We start from the raw sequence: 17,053 nt of genomic DNA on the forward strand, positions 1-17,053 counted from the left end.
AAAAGAAACAGTGTCGCGCATTATTCATTATGCAGTTGGTTACAATATTAACTGTTATTCTCCCTCGATGCCAGGTAAACGGACATCTGCTGTTCGTAAAATAACAAAATCAGGATCAACGAGTCCTGTCCTCGGGCTGAACCGAGCGCCCGCAGTGAATGAAAACATTCTTCCAGATCCCGTCTGAAGTGCTGAGGTCACTTCTTTGTTCATCCTTAAATTATGCTTACAAGCCCAGATTGGGACTAATAAATTTTCATCCAGTACAAGATTAACTTTTGGAGTTCCTCTTTAGGGGGTGAACCGGGCAGCGCCACAATTTTAGTTAAGGTATCAAATTAATGAGACAAAAGATAACCGAGCATTAATACTTTTTGCATAATGTCTTCTCCTGGAATTCTCGTATGGGCTACAGCACTTACCCCTTCGTGCGTGTATGTTTCAGACACACAGTGAAGGAGCCCCTGATACACGGACTGGGTCTGCAGCCGCACCTTCACGGTGTCTAGCGGGTATCCGACTGTCAGGCCCATAGCGCCTGAGCAGTAGTAGATTCACAGAAAAATGGCATGAATGAAATTCACCTCTCTAAATGAGTTTTTGAAATCTTATGCGAATGTTTACCTGAAATGCACCCAGCAACGAAGTCCAGAAAATGCATGGTTTAGAGATTTAGAACCTGTAAAGTTAATCACTGATAGGTTACCACAATAACAAGCTACACTCATGAATTTAAAGTAGCCTTTCAGCTTGGTTACTTACTTTACTTGATATAATCAAGTAAACGTGCACGTTAAGAACTGAAGTAAATGACAATGAATGAGTGCATTTATATTATTCGATTTACCCTTTATTCCTGGTGTCAGCAAACGGATTGCTGCGTTTACCTGGAGCAAGTATAGCAACAATATCAGGCTTCTTTGCCGTCCCAAAACTTCGTTCAGGTCTTTAAAAATGTGAGAAACGTAGTTTCTGTCATAAAGTACTTGAGGCAACAAGACCACCTTACCGTTAGTACCTTTCTTGTATAGTTTTCCTGGATGTGCCAGACGTGGCGCGCTGCTTTTCCAACTCTTTTGCCGCGTCGGAGCATCCACACTGTTGGCGGGTCTTAAAGCAACAATATAATAAATGCACGCTACGTCATCTAACCTGGAGCTTTATGCCGCCATGTCTGGCTTCCATGTGAGCCATATTGGATGGAAACGTGAAGGAATTGAGCCATTATAAAAACCTGTTGCGTTCGTTTATCATACACTATTTATGATAAACGAACGCAACAGTGGCGGGCCGTGCATTTCACACCTAGGCCTTCAGTAGTGCTCCGTCTGAATCAATCCAACCCTCAACCATTGTCGCAAGGATGAACGGCGGTGGAGGAGACAGAGGGAGATTCTTTCCTCCAAAAATGTATTTTTTATTGACCAAAAATAAAGTGGCGTCAGAAGATGCCAGGCTAAATCCATACAAAACATACAGACCCTGCACACTAACCCCTTTAGGGGGTGAACCTGCCAGGGCCACAGTTTTAGTTAAGGTATCAAATGAATGAGTAAATAAAACACTGAAACGAATATTTGGAAATGTATTCTCTAGTAGGAACGATGTAAAACACAAGTCATCCTGAATGGAAAAGCTTCATCAGCCTCTCGTAACTTAGGAAGGTGATGGCGTTGACAGGAAAGGCCCTCACGCTGTTCAACGCGACTCCTTTAAAAAAGACCCTCACTCCCTCCTCCTTGACACTTGTTCTCATGCAGTCCAGGATCCCGTTATACGTCCGGCCGCCAGCTTCTGACATCTGAAGACGGGCTTTCACTACATCCATGGGCGTGGCTAAAGCCCAGGACAATACGCCCGCCAACCCACCGGCTGTCATTATTGACAACATTCCTGAGGAGAGACGGTGTTATGAGAGCAGTGACCAGCTACAAAATCCGTGCCCAGTTTTATTTACTGGTATAAAAGCAGACCAGACAGGAACAATCCTAAAACTTTCCATATTGCACACCGTTACCTTTGAAACTTACCTGGCTCTTTGCCCGCCTCTGTTAGAGCCTCACAAATCAACTCGTAAGACAAAAAATAGAGTCCGTAGCTCAGCAAGTCCCTGATAGCGAGAGCCAAGCCCCCTTTAAAGAGACCCCTTGGTCCTTCCTTCTTCAAGATTTCATCAACACAGTGAACGGACCCACGATACTGGTCAGCACTTGTTTGACCCTGGAGGCGCACCTTAACCAGGTCAATGGGTATACTGACGGACAGCTGAAAGCAGATCGGGTTAAAGATAAATGAACAGTTCTCAAAGCAGTCATCATTTTCTTGAAATAATAAATGTCGCTCTTGATGCTATATAACAAATTCAACCCAATTTTATGGAGGTAAAATTAAAAAACGCCATTGATGATCGTACAGAGCCAGAAAGGAATGCTGAAAGAAATCTAGAAATTAGACTAAAGCCAAACTTGATGACTTGGATTTGCAATAATTCTTATACACATCCTAAGAAAATGTAATGCATAGAAGCTGTTGTCTAGTTGTGCATCTGTGGTCTAGTCTCGGCACCACCAGCCAGTAAACATCAGGCCGTCTGACCTGCGTCAGTCCCGCAAAGCTGCCAGCAGTAAAGACATGTGCAGCAGAGGCCGGTTTCCTTTGACTGGGGTCACTGTGGCGGGACCCAGTGAGCAAATCCAGGGCTGTGCTGTAGGAGCCAAAGGCAAATGAATTGATGAGGCCAGTGGAAAGCAGTGGAAATGTCATGCCTTTGAAGAATCCGTGGAGCTGATACGACAAAAGATAACCGAGCATTAATACTTTTTGCATAATGTCTTCTCCTGGAATTCTCGTATGGGCTACAGCACTTACCCCTTCGTGCGTGTATGTTTCAGACATACAGTGAAGGAGCCCCTGATACACGGACTGGGTCTGCAGCCGCACCTTCACGGTGTCCAGCGGGTATCCGACTGTCAGGCCCATAGCGCCTGAGCAGTAGTAGATTCACAGAAAAATGGCATGAATGAAATTCACCTCTAAATGAGTTTTTGAAATCTTATGCGAATGTTTACCTGAAATGCACCCAGCAACGAAGTCCAGAAAATGCATGGTTTAGAGATTTAGAACCTGTAAAGTTAATCACTGATAGGTTACCACAATAACAAGCTACACTCATGAATTTAAAGTAGCATTTCAGCTTGGTTACTTACTTTACTTGATATAATCAAGTAAACGTGCACGTTAAGAACTGAAGTAAATGACAATGAATGAGTGCATTTATAATATTATTTGATTTACCCTTTATTCCTGGTGTCAGCAAACGGATTGCTGCGTTTACCTGGAGCAAGTATAGCAACAATATCAGGCTTGTCTGTGTAAATTCTCAGTCATCCAGGTCATTGTGTCCAAGGTAGTTTTCTCTGTCAACTGGACTGGGTTTCTTCTCTTGAAGACGTTTCGCCTTCTATCCAGAAGGCTTCTTCAGTTCTGAAATCGCTGGGGAGAGAGCTTGAAAATATATAGCCCCTGTGGACCATTAGCATGCTAATGATCTGGGTGGTCACCTGAGAGTCGTTAGCAGGGTCGTTCGTCGGGTCGTTCACCTAGTTTCTGTTGAGGTGTCTCCCCTTTGTCTGCTGGATCACATGGTGATGAGTCACTGGGTCTCATGGAATGGTGTGAATGTTTGTTTTGTTGTTGGAAGGAGTGGAGGACTGCATTGTATGTGGGTGTATTGCTAGTGCAAAACCTCCCACCTCCAATATCACAAATGAGGAAAAAAGAGCCATTGCATCCTTAGCCAAGGACAAGAACATCACCATCTTACCAGCTGACAAAGGTAGGTGCACGGTCGTACTCAATACCACTGACTATGACACCAAAATACTCAGTCTCCTGACAGATACCGCTACATATGAGAAACTCAAGCGAGACCCCACCAGCTCATACAAGAAGGTGGTAGACTTACTACAGAAACTGGAAAAGGATAAAGCCATTGACAGAGAAGGCTTCTACAGGCCTTCTTTCCTCCAAAAATGTATTTTTTATTTACCAAAAATAAAGTGGCGTCAGAAGATGCCAGGCTAAGTCCATACAAAACATACAGATCCTGCACACTTTTACACATCACAACTTTGACTCTTTCTCCAACAATTTTCTTTTTCTCCAAAATAACAACCAACCAACTCAACAACCAACAAGTCTTGGGCCTACTACCGGGCTTTTATACCTGTAGCCCCTCCCACAAGTGAAACCAATTATCAAAATTATTACGCTAACTAATGCATTGACAAACTCAAAATTACAACCGAAAAGAAAATACAAAATATGCATCAAACTTCTAAAACAAATTTCCACCACCAACAACCACCCAGTGCACAGTAAAATACAATTCAATTTACCCCAATAAAACACCCCCGCTAAAATAGATTGTGCCGTAGCACCCCGCGAAACCCCTCCATATATACAATCATGGACCAGTCCTTCGGTTTCCCCGAACCAGGAAGTATGTCCTGCTGGTGAGCTATTGAAATATTGGTGCTTTTGATAAATGACAAACAAATAAACCTTGATGCTTTTAAACAGCCATAGTGTGAGTGTGATTCTTTGGGCAATGTTAAACAGACGGGAGGTGATACGGTGAGGCAATATGACGCGCGTTGGTAACATAAATGCCGGTTGGCCATGCCGTGCATGTCGGCTACAATGTATTCCAATATGAAGCTATGGTAAAAAGTGGTGCGTGTGAAATGCTTAAACCGAGTAAACCAAGACAGAACGGAATGGAAATGAAATGCGAACGTGTGTGCTTAAGTGGCACGGCTCACTCCGTGACAACCATTTTATGGCTATAAAACTTCCACTGAAGGTACAACTGCGACACACATAAAAAAAAAAAATCATCAAAAATAACCGGATAAAACTGCAATATTATTGTGGCGAGTTAGGGTTTTAGGTTGCGGAAGAACTCAAGACAGACTTCCGCCAGCTTAAAGCGTCACTTTATCAAACACGGTACTGAAGACACATGAACGAGGGAAGGTCTTCAATCACACACACAACCTGGCTTATGGTGTGCAAGTGCAAACAGTAATTAAACAGTAATTAAATACATCAACTATTTAAACTATAACTATTTATAAATTATTTAGGAGTATAGCAACATTTTAGTATAATCAGAATTTTTGATTTTACTCACCAAAAATCCTGATTATTTGTACACAAAATCCACCCTCCTTTCTTTCCTCAAGAAGATTTCAATTACTCTGTTATGCAGATTATTCGTGCGTTTCAGTTCCATCAAGAAGTCCTTTTCTATCGCCATCGAAGCTAATGCTGAAAGTCGAGCCTGCCCTGTCGTATTTCTGGCATACATTTTAATTTGCTTTAGGGCTGAGAATGTCCGTTCAACAGAAGCAGTAGACACGGGGATGGTCACCGCCAAACACAGTCTATCAGTCTTTTTAAGATTTCCCTATTTTTCTTCACCTTTTCGTTGTGGAGCTCCGTTTCCCTGCACACTTGCTCGCTCAGCTGTAGATCCACTCTGGTTTCCCCAAAAGGTTTGGAAAGCACCGTCGCTTGTAAGTGTCCGGCAGTGCTTTGATGCCTCGTTGCTGCCTTGGTTAGGCAAGCCAAATTTACAAAGCCAGTGTGGCTCCAAACACCATGTCAATCAGTGGCAAATAACAAGCGCTCCCAGCAATACAATTAGCAGCGTTACTCGGAGCCTGTGAGCCAGGAGTGGTATAGAGTGTTAATCATATTTATGATAAATATGATTAACACTCTATACCCGCTGTATAAATAGTGTATTTTTGTATGTGTTTCTGTGCTCCCCTCCCCTCCCCTCTCCTCTCCTCCTCTCTCTCTACCCAGCCGGCCATCAGCAGGAGGGTTCCCCTACATGAGCCTGGTCCTGCTCAAGGTTTCTTCCTGTTAAAGGGGAGTTTTTCCTTGCCATTGTTGTTTGTCTGGGGCTAACCCTAACCATAACCCTAACCTATTCCTAACCATAACCATAAGGCTTACAAAATGCCCCCTTCAACCCACTCTTTACCTCTGCTTTCTGTACTCCCCAATTCTTTATTATTATTCTTTATTTATTTATTAATATTCTCAACAGCCACCACCCACCCATCAAGGTAAAATACACATTAGATCAACACCGAGTCAACTTTCTGGACACCACAGTCTTCTTCAAGATCTCACAAAATTCACACAAATCACTAGAGACAAATGTCTTCTTCAAACCTACAGACACTCATGCATTTCTTTACAAATCAAGTCAGCACCCAAGACACACTTTCAAAGGAATCATAAAGTCCCAAATGATCCACTTCCACAGCATTAGCTCCAATGCCTCTGATTTCCATAAAGCCACCACAACACTTTTTCGCAGTCTTCATACAAGAGACTACTCCAAGCAATTTCTCCAGACAATTTAAAATAAAACCTTGGCCTCTCTCACTCCTACTCACTCCATACATCCATCCATACTCAACACCCCACAATCACTGACTCCATAACTGAATTCGGAACCACCCACCATCCCTACTCGCATCCCTAACTTCAGCCATATTGCTTCTTCCAACCCTAACCCTACCCCTAATCGTAACTTTATACCTAACCCTAACTGTACCTCTATTCCCAACTCTACCCCTGCTTCTAACCCTAACCCTACCTCTATTCCTAACCCCAACCCCAACCCCTCCATACCTAACCCCAACCCCACCGCTCCCTCCAAACCTGACCCTACCTCCATTCCTAACCCTAACCCCAACCCTAACACTTCTTCTAACCCTTATTCTACCTCTACCCTTAACCCTAAATCTACTTCTACTGCCAACCCTACATCCACTCCTAACACAAACCATTCCTCTGTTGCCAACCCGAACCCCACCCTGGACCCTAACTCTACCTCTGCTTCTAACACTAACCCTGTTCTTAACACTAACCATAGCATCACTCTTAACCTTGACCCTAACTCCACTCCTAACCCCAACCCATCCCCTAACCTGTCTCCCAACCCTAATCCCAATCCTAACACCAATCCTAATACTTCTTGCAACCCTTACCCTACCTCTACTCCCAACCCTGAACTTACCTCTGTTTCTAACCCTAACCCTAACCCTAACCCTATCTCTATTCCTAACCTAACCCTAACCCCAACCCTAACCCTACTGCTTCTTCCAACCCTAAACCTACCTCTATTAACCCTAACCTTAACATAAGTCCTTTCCAACTCCAGTTATTTTCCAGTTGGGCTGTCAACCTGAAATGAAAGGCACATAACACCTAACCCCTAACTCTAAACCCTAATCCTAACCCAATCCTCACCCTAACCCCAAATCCTCACCCTAACCCCTAACTTGAAACCCAATTCTGTCTGCTTGAGATTTTAATATGCTGTTAAAGTTAAAATCAATAGTGCAGTGGGGGCTTGGGCTCTACTCTTGCAGGAAGATGAACAAGGCATTGACTATCCTGTCACCTATTTCTCTTATAAGTTAAACAGTTACCAATTTAAGGATTGTACAGTCGAGAAAGAACCCCTTTGCAAGAATCCTCTTGCTTGCCATCCAGCACTGTGAAGTTTACCTGCACTCAAATGAGAGGCCCATCAAAGGTTTTCAAGATTCAAGATTCAAGAGTACTTTATTGATCCCTTTAGGGGGTGTCCATCAGGGAAATTAGCATCTCCAAAGAAACGTACAGCACTGTACAAAATTTCCCACCACCATTACACCCCATTAAACCTATTAAAGATAATAAAAATAGAATAAAATAGAATAAATTAAAAATAGAATATGAATATAAATATAAAACTATAAAAATGTTCCAGTCCTTCTGTTGGCCCTCCTCCCCCCTTGTGAGGAGTTGAACAGCCTGATGGCTCGGGGGATGAATGAGTTCCCCAGTCTGTTGGTCCTGAACTTGGGGAGGCGCAGCCTCTGGCTGATCAGGCTTCTCTGGCTGTGGATGACAGTGTGCAGAGGGTGGCGGTCATTGTCCATGATGCTCCGCAGCTTGTCAATAGTTCTCCTCTCTGCCACTGTCACCAGAGGTTTCAGCTTCATCCCCACCACCGAGCTGGCCCGCCTGATCAGCTTCTCCAGCCTGGAGAGGTCCGCTTTTGTCGCACTCCCCCCCCCAGCACACCACAGCGTGGGACAGGACGCTGGCGACCACAGACTGGTAGAACATCCAGAGGAGTTTCCTGCAGATGTTGAAGGATCTGAGTCTCCTCAGGAAGTACATCCTGCTCTGGGTCTTCTTGTACAGCTGCCTCGTGTTGCTTGTCCAGTCCAGCCTATTGTCCAGCCACAGCCCAAGATATTTTTCAGACTACAACCCATTGGTTTTCCATAGTCAGATGTACAATCAAAACCATCGGTTTATGTGTTGGGCTCTTACTATTCCTAATTATAATCTCAAGATTATTCACAAAAGAGGGTCTGTGATGTATTGAAGAAGTACTGATTGTGCATTAATATCTTTGAAAGTGGTGTGTTGAACTGTCCTCAGATTTTGGTCACAGGAAAAAATGTGACTGCCTGTTGTTTGGACAATTTCGGCCTCTTTTCTGCTCAAACAACAGACATTTCTTTCTTATATAATTCACCATTGCATATTTCAACTTTACTTCATTGCAAAGATTTTGACTTAATGTGAAAAATGTCTTCCTGACAATAGAAGCTCAAACAAACTGAAGTTCTTCTGAAATACATAAAATTATCAGAGTCTCAAAACATTTAGCATTTAAATTTGCTAATTTCATTTTATTATTACACTTTAGTGTCTCACAATATAGGCTACTTTACAGCTTTTGAAGATGGTGGCCAATTAGTCCTTATCCGTGTGTGTGTGTTTGTGTGTGTGTGTCTGTGTGTGTGTGTGGAGGAGAGGAACATTTAAACTCCATTCATTTTCTTAAAATGAGAGTGGGAGCCTGCAGTGGAAGCGATCTGAGGCGAGGGCTCTGCAGCCAGCGGGTGTAGACCTCTCTTCATTCAAGGTAGTTTTCTATGTCAACTGGACTGGGTTTCTTCTCTTTGAAGACGTTTCGCCTTCTATCCAGAAGGCTTCTTCAGTTCTGAAATCGCTGGGGAGAGAGCTTGAAAATATATAGCCCCTGTGGACCATCTGCATGCTAATGATCTGGGTGGTCACCTGAGAGTCGTTAGCAGGGTCGTTGGTCGGGTCGTTCACCTAGTTTCGGTTGAGGTGTCTCCCCTTTGTCTGCTGGATCACATGGTGGTGAGTCAATGGGTCTCCTGGAATGGTGTGAATGTTTGTTTTGCTGTTGGAAGGAGTGGAGGACAACATTGTATGTGGGTGATAGGAAGTGCCTCAGGCCACCACCTCTGTTTAAAGAAGGCTTTTCCAGTTTGACATGGATAGCTTCCTTGACACCCCTTTCAAACCAGCGGTCTTCTCTGGCCAGTATCCGTACTCTTCATTGTTTTGTTGCACATAAAGACTATGGGCGAACAAAATTTGTCATTCTTTGGACTTTTCATTAGAAAGACAGTCGGTAAATGTGAATTTTGTAATTGTAAAGAATTTGTTGAGCATGTGCTGCTAGAGTGTTGGAAGTGAAGAAAGAAGCAATGTTGTGTGTGTAGCAATAAAGGACTATTAGAAATTGAATATTTGACAAATTTGATTTTTAGGATTTCGTTTTTCTTTGATATGTTTTTTTGCCTCCGCCCCGCTTGTCTTTATTTTGTAATTTTTAGTCATGTGATATTCAGTCCAGTACACTAGGGGGCGACCTGCACCTTTAACGTTGGTTTGTAGCCCGCCAGTGAAGTCAGAGAAGAAGATCTGGACCAATTTTGTTCCAGTTACCGATCGAGTACCGCCAATGCTAAGGTCTCACTCTTGGAATTGTTAAAATATATAACAAATGGAAGGCTACCGCTTTTAAAAAATAATCCAGAATTTATTTAGCTTGACATTTCTATGGGAAATCAAGAATGACAACTTTAACAAGGCAAGACCTCAATTTTGGACAAGGTGAGACAAAACACAATGGTCCTGTTTGGCGTTATTAATATTCCTTAGACCGATGTTGTTAATCTGTTTTTCCAGTTGTTGCTGACATTTTATGTGAGTTTCTGGAAGTAGCAATACATCTAATCCTGTACGTACGTGAAGTGTACCCATCTGGAATATTTCAGAAAAGAAAGAAATACAACGTACCCGTGCAGGTATGTATAGTTCGCCCATTTAAAGGTCTAAAGTTTTGAATTATGGTCTACTGATCATTTCTCGTTGGCGTTTACTCACAGATGTCATGCCACCCAGAGCTGAATCAGTATATTCAAGATACACTCCATTGCATGAAGCCACTCATTGAGAAGGTAATTTACTGACCGATTCGGTGGTTGATTTGGGGAAACCATATTACATCTGTCACTTGCGTCTCACCGATGTCATTTTTTCTCAGAATGATGCGGAGAAGGTGGTTGTTGTCATCATGGACAAGGAGCATCGCCCAGTCGAGAGATTTGTGTTTGAGATTTCCCAACCAACACTCCTGTCAATAAGGTGTGTATTTAATGATTACTGTTCATCTTTCTGTGTGTATGCGGTATCGTGCTCAAAGGTTCATGTTGACGTCTGTTTTTGTTTTTGCTGTTGCAGCTCCGACTCATTGCTGTCACATGTGGAGCAGCTGCTGAGGGCATTCATTCTGAAGATAAGTGTGTGCGACGCCGTTTTAAATAATAACCCACCAGGTAATTTAAACAGAATTACAGTAGTATTCGAGCTATACTGAAACAACAGATATGAGTGTCATGAGTAATTATCACCCACAACAAGAAGTGCAAAACATGTTTAGTTTTTCAAATTTTATGCAGACATTAGGGCTGCACAATTCTGGAAAGAATGTGCCTTGTAATACACACCACGTAATCCCAGAATGCTCCGCCAACACTGTTTACAGTGCAGGAGGGGAGCTGTTGACTTCAATTGGGGACATTGTGGGACGGTAGTAGGAGTACTTCAAGGTGCTCCTCAATCCCACCTGCCTTCCCATGAGGAAGCGGAGGATGGGGACTCTGAGGAGGACTCATCTATCATGTAAACTGAACTCACTGAGGTCGTTGGCACAAAGTGTAGGGGGTGGATGAGATCTGCTTTGAGGGTCTACGTCACGGTCCAGGAGAGGGGTGTGGTCGATGGTCGCACCTCATACACAGGAGTGACAATATATTTTTCATCTTAACCCTGGAACTCTGAACCAGCTCTATACCCTCCACAGGGTGCTCGAGGTTTCGTGGGAGTTTGCTCATCCAGTCATCATGTGTTTTGTTGAATTAGTGAAGACATTTAAAGGTGTCCCTCGTGATATCCTGTGGTGGGTGCTCTGTGAGTATGGGGTCTGTGACCCTCTGCTGAATGGCTGCTCGGTCTCTGGAGTTTGGTTTGCATTGAGAGTAAGTCAGACCTGTTTCTGGTGCATGTTGCACTCTGTAGTATTTGGATTTCTTTTTTTTTTTTTTTTGGACAATGAAAGTTGAAAAATGAATTTGAGCAATTGCGAATGTAGCGTTGGAGACATGTGTCTGCGAACACGTGCAGGTGCTGAAGCAAACAACGGAAAAAAGCTTTCTTCTGTCCAGAGAGTGGAAAACTTCAAGATGGTCACAATTGTAAAGCCGCTCCCTTTCATAGGAGCAGTCGAGCTTCTTTTTTGATATGAATCATTTATACTTGTTTATGACCTTTTGTCCCAGGTTGTTCGTTTTCAGTTCTGGTCCATACCAGAGAGGCCGCCACACGCAGCATGGAGAAAGTTCAAGTAATAAAGGTGACATTTAAAAACATTAGCAACAGAAATTTTCTAAAAAATAAAATTTAATAACATTTCTGATGCTTGCAAAATAGGATCTCTGTTTTTAATGATCCATCCTTTGTTCCCCCCCAGGATTTTCCCTGGATCGTTGCTGATGAACAGGAGGTCCACATGAAGGAGCCTCGACTCATCCCGCTGAAAACCATGACATCCGACATTGTAAAAGTGAGGAAACGCTTTGCTGCTGGCAGAAACATGACAGAAATCAAGTCTAACCCTGGAGCTGATTGGCTCTCCTTAAATGGTTGGAGTCATTCGCCCTCATGTTCTCCGTTTTTAACAGATGCAGCTGTACGTGGAAGAGAGAGCCCAGAAAACATAGGTCATCTTTCTGCAAAAGGAACTGAATGTGACTGATGTGTGATCACGTTGGAAGTTGGGACTTACAGAAGAAAAATGTTGATCATCAGGGATAAAGGAATGTGAATCAGTGTCCACGATGGATTTGGTCTTCATATATGAATACCTGACTATTTTTTATCGTTATCTGTATTATTTAACACTATGAAATACAGCGTACATGAATGTTGTTTTATTGTGCTGTATTGTGTTGGTTGATGGACCAAGTGTTGCACCATGACAATAAACTGTTTCAAGGATTTAGATGGAGCAGGTTGAATAGACTGGATATTATTTGTTCTACATTTTCTGAAGGTCATTTTAGTCTCATTGTTTTATATTAAAGGACAAGTGTTTCTTATTATGAGGGAAGAAATGGAGCATCTAATCTAAGTGATGATAATTCCTACTGAGCCCATCTGGGCCTTCAAATGAAAAGGGTTTCAAGTGCTCCTGGTCTCATTGTAAACAGGTTTTAGAGGCTGTGCAGGGGTGCGTTTCAACATGATTAGAGATTCACTGATTGACACATTACTGACAATCGATTCTCTAGCATATACTAACAAAATAGTAGATGCCTTTATTACATAAAGACATTCTAAACTATATTTAAATTATTAATGGAGCAGAAGTTCCAATTAGAAATGGCCAGTTTTAGCAGCAGAAAGACTGCATGACGTCATTTGAAATTGTAACGTTTTCACATAGTACGTTAACCTCTTATCTCGGTGTGACTCAGGCCACTGTTTCACCAACACTCAGATGACCTTTGATACAGGACAGGGAAATTTGCATGAGCAAAGCTCAGTGCTGCCTCTGGCATTCCAGATAAACAAGCACTGAACTGCAGTTTTCCTGGCTCTCATTGTCAATCTGGACTAATCAGAAATGATGGTTCCCCGGAGACGAATTTCTTAAGCTAAATTCCCTTCTTGGCATTTTTGCAAAGACCTCGATTTGGATATAATTACTATTTGAATCAAAAGTTGTACAATGCTGTCCTTTTTCACCTCACTCCTACCGACATCCTTCCTACCAGAATGGTTGAGTCTAGAGATGAATCCGCTGGACTGTGTACTTCAAGGTGAGCTCTTCAGCTCTGTTTTCTGTTGTGTCCACCTGGGCCATTCCTACATTGATATGACCCGACTGTCATGTTTCCTTGCTGTGTGCCCGGCAGGGCTGATCGGAGCGTGTGGGATCTCTGTGCTCTGCTCCTTGATGAGAGTCCATTTATTTCTAGAGGAACACAGGTTAGGGATTTGTCTTTTGCCAGATTTGGCTTTGGAGACTGGATTCATAACTCTTAAAACTCGCCATAATTTTCTTCATATTCTCAAAATGCATCTGTTTTCTGTATTTCCTATTTGACCTCCCCCACCAGCTGCAGCGATAAAAACGAAAAAGACACATTGAATCAGAAGACACACAGTCATCAAAGGACAAATACAAATGGACTCTACGGGATGATTCAGTTTTTCTTTGTGACTGTGATTTTGACAGTAGTGGGTTCCCGTGTCGCCTCCCTTGTGGTGCTAGAGTTCTGTCTGCGAGCTGTTTCTGGATGGGTTACAGCTGGACCAGTAAGAAACCAATTATCTGTTAGTAAAAAAAAAAGAAAAAAAAGAAGCATATTATAAGGCTGCACCACCTGACTTGTGTATAGTTTTAATCTGCATTTCTCCCTGTTTCCCTTGATTAATTTCCTGAGATGATGGCTCGTTTTAATAACAGTCCATCATCTGTTTTGACTGATCCATCACATCTGATCACACGTTTCTCCGTTCTTCAGGAATTCAGGAAATGTCTGCAGCAGCTGTTGGTCCAAAGTCAGTTCTCTCTGGGATGTGCCCTAAGCTGCAGTTTACACTTTCTCCATGAGGGGGCGATCCATCGCTGGTTATGTCTGATCCTGGCAGCAGCTCTTAGCTGGTTCCTGGCCAGGAAGGCAAGGCTCTTGCTGCGCCATGTCATGGCTCTGTTTGAGCTCCACAGCTCCCAGCGATACTGCGGCATTTGCATCAGCCTTCTGACATCAGGCCATTGCCTGCTGCCCATGCTGTACAAGGCCATGACCATTGCTTTCTCTGTGGCCGTGGTGGCCTCTGTGTCAATCATCAATAGACACTTCCTTTCTGCAACAGAAGCTCTCAGGTTCTGGACTCCTCTCACTATCTGTTACACACTACTGGTTGTGTACATGCAGGGTGAGAAACACGCAAACTACAATAGAAATGATACTGAAATGCTTCCAGGATCAGGATGTTTTAATAAATACTTTTCGAGTGTTCCTTCAACATGGTGTTTTGATTTGGCAGAGGAACAGCATCGTCTTCCCAGCGGCCAGGCAGTGCTGAACACAGTGGTGGTGCGCCTCGGTGGTTTGACAGTTCTTATGCTGACTGTGGGACGCTGGGCCGACGTGCTCCACATCTTAATATGTTTCCTAGGTGAGGCCAGCTGTCTGCTTCCCACAATGGATCTGTTGGATGCAGCATCCTCGCAGGTCAGTCCAGTCTCTTTAAAAGCCGCAGAGGTTAAAAAGCACTCTCTGTCCATTTGGGAGTTCACAACTGGGGCAGAATATTAAAGTCTTCCTTAGATCAGTTCCCTAAAATGGGCCTGAATCTTTGGAATTTCTAGTCTAAGTACAGACAGTTTGACAGATTAGGGTGAGACATTTTCTTTAAAAAGTACAAATGCCTTTCTAAAGATGCATTTTTATTGATTACGTGCATTTAAGGGGATAACATACTTTCGATTTTATTTAGCTGCATATAAAAGATTTTGAGTAACATAGGTTTGCTACATTGTTGTGGATACCTCACATTTTACCAATGTGACCTGCACTCTGCATTTTCATGTCATTTTTTATGTCCTTGTAGGATGAAGAAGATTATACACAATACACAAGAGAGCACCGACGAAGACCGCTGAAACAAAAGACACAAAACCTCAGATAGCCAAACCAGACTTTTAAAAAAAAATGGTTTTATATTTACTCTTTTATATTAAGTGTATTGTTTTTTTTAATAAAAATTTAAATAAATAAATCAGATGTTTGTCAACCAAGTGTCACAAAATAAAGATTATTGTAATAATAAAAAACAACGAGGGCCACCTTTTCCCCACATTTATTACAGATCATATTTTCTGCGTGCATTCCTGTGATCGTGCATGACAGATATTCCAAATATTTCCAAAGCTGGCCCTTGGAACGATAGGAGCTTTAAAATGGTCAATAATCAACAAAGACTGGAGCCGCTGACGTCATCAACTCCCACAAATAGGCATTTTTGCACAGATGTTTCCATGGCCATACATACTCCATGCAGATTTAATGATTGCACATGTATCCCTGGGATATAAAAATTTTAAGCTGCACATTTCATAAGACATTACTAGAGCCTCTACTTTTTTTATACTTGGTGGTAAATCAGCTGGTACAAACAAAAGGGGGCAAATTGGCACATCTGGCCGTTTTGACATAGTCTGCGGTGAATTTTCACAAATACACGTTTGCGTCATTCCCGACTACCGGGACCGATTTTTAAAAATAAATAAATTAATTAATTCATACACATATATAGTTTTCAGGATTATAGAATATTACGCGAATTTTGTCACCTGTCTTCTGAGACTGGTCGAAAAGAAAAGGCAAAATGGCTGACGACGGTCGTGCTGTAAAGTCGCACAAAATGGCGTAAGACAGAAGAAAGGTAGCTCTCACGGCGGAGCTGCACCATTAATTCTTGGGAGTTTTATGTAACACAAGAGTCAATATTAGTTGACGCACTCTCAGGACCGACACAAACGCAGTTGGACGGGCGTCCATCCACAGCGTTCTGGTCTCCCCACCATTTTATTAGGATTGTAACAGTGACCAGCAACTATATTATTAGCAACTAATCCACAATTTGACGGAGGTACTGTTGCCAACGGGCTGTGACTTTATTGAGCAGTTGACAAACATATTCCATGATAAGGGTTATGTCACATCAGTCCCGTGACTCCGTTATCAGAAAAAGGCGTGGGAAATGAGTGGGAACATGAGCCTGACGGTCCGAATCCAGAAATAATCCGCATGAGAACCACTGAAGAGCACATTCGGGCTTTGGTGTCTAGAAGGTCCACCAAGATAGGAAATTGTACTCCCATAGGTGTATTAGACCTTTAATTGCATTAAGTCCGAGACACAAGGAGGACGTTCTCCACCGACCACTCGTAAATGCAGAGACTGCGCACTGGAGCCGCTGCTACCGCCCCTGGAGCTTCCAGACTTTTCGATTCTCCTCCGATAGGCACGCTGTGCGCATGCGCACACCCGTGTTGTTATCGCATTCGTGACGCATGCATTTAGTTTAGTGCGTGCGCTTAAATTAGTAACACAAGCAGATTAAGGCTGTAGTATAGTAACAGACAATTTACATACACATCTATCTATCTATCTATCTATCTATCTATCTATCTATCTATCTATCTATCTATCTATCTATCTATCTATCTATCTATCACATACACAAACACATATATCTTTAATATATATATACAAACATGGGACAAATCAGATTTAAAATCACATATAAGCATGTAAAAGGACAATGTTTAACCTAGGTTTTATTTACCACTTGTCAGCACTTATCATCTACAATATGCTGTTTTGGACCTTTGGACGCGGTCTCTTTGGCTCATGTTACTTATTAGCTTAAACAGGGTTCAGACTAGACTATTTGATACAATGGAGTCCACATCATTTTGTGTCCCACTAACAGACTGACATGACAAGTCCCCTGGCAGGAAAGTCAGAATACAAATGAATGTTGTCAAGACTTCTCTATGCATGCCTGTGTT

General features: G+C 42.6%; 3 protein-coding genes across 8 annotated transcripts; 2 read left to right on the forward strand and 1 right to left on the reverse strand.

Annotated features, from left to right (window-relative positions):
* Window positions 1-150: 150 nt before the first annotated feature.
* Window positions 151-5,756, reverse strand: slc25a45 (solute carrier family 25 member 45). Of its 6 annotated transcripts, none has more exons than XM_029833788.1 (10): window positions 5,485-5,667; window positions 3,295-3,334; window positions 2,869-2,984; window positions 2,596-2,784; window positions 2,031-2,265; window positions 1,019-1,893; window positions 848-946; window positions 625-679; window positions 423-538; window positions 151-289 (listed from the first exon to the last, which is right to left on the reverse strand). In XM_029833788.1, the coding sequence occupies exons 3-6, from the start codon at window positions 2,977-2,979 to the stop codon at window positions 1,619-1,621; spliced, it is 810 nt and encodes a 269-aa protein (XP_029689648.1). In that variant the 5' UTR covers window positions 2,980-2,984; window positions 3,295-3,334; window positions 5,485-5,667; the 3' UTR covers window positions 151-289; window positions 423-538; window positions 625-679; window positions 848-946; window positions 1,019-1,618. The 6 variants fall into 6 exon arrangements, with proteins under 6 accessions (XP_029689648.1, XP_029689647.1, XP_029689643.1 ...); XM_029833787.1 differs by lacking the exon at window positions 5,485-5,667 and adding an exon at window positions 3,561-3,583; XM_029833783.1 differs by lacking the exon at window positions 5,485-5,667 and adding an exon at window positions 3,069-3,123 and having other exon boundaries at window positions 848-887; window positions 1,010-1,893; window positions 3,295-3,492.
* A 3,669-nt stretch (window positions 5,757-9,425) lies between these two features.
* mad2l2 (mitotic arrest deficient 2 like 2) lies at window positions 9,426-12,472 on the forward strand. Its single transcript, XM_003962938.3, has 8 exons — window positions 9,426-10,017; window positions 10,093-10,211; window positions 10,293-10,364; window positions 10,451-10,551; window positions 10,648-10,742; window positions 11,745-11,818; window positions 11,936-12,028; window positions 12,147-12,472. The coding sequence occupies exons 1-8, from the start codon at window positions 9,978-9,980 to the stop codon at window positions 12,183-12,185; spliced, it is 633 nt and encodes a 210-aa protein (XP_003962987.1). The 5' UTR covers window positions 9,426-9,977; the 3' UTR covers window positions 12,186-12,472.
* Window positions 12,473-12,997: 525 nt separating this feature from the next.
* Window positions 12,998-15,180, forward strand: tmem82 (transmembrane protein 82). The gene is made up of 6 exons (XM_011621272.2): window positions 12,998-13,286; window positions 13,383-13,455; window positions 13,587-13,785; window positions 13,995-14,409; window positions 14,521-14,708; window positions 15,088-15,180. Exons 1-6 carry the CDS (start codon window positions 13,196-13,198, stop codon window positions 15,163-15,165), a joined length of 1,044 nt encoding a protein of 347 aa, XP_011619574.1. The 5' UTR covers window positions 12,998-13,195; the 3' UTR covers window positions 15,166-15,180.
* The last annotated feature ends 1,873 nt before the right edge of the window (window positions 15,181-17,053 follow it).

The sequence above is a fragment of the Takifugu rubripes genome, chromosome 3 (assembly GCF_901000725.2).
Source record: "Takifugu rubripes chromosome 3, fTakRub1.2, whole genome shotgun sequence".
NCBI classification, from domain to species: Eukaryota; Metazoa; Chordata; class Actinopteri; order Tetraodontiformes; family Tetraodontidae; genus Takifugu; species Takifugu rubripes.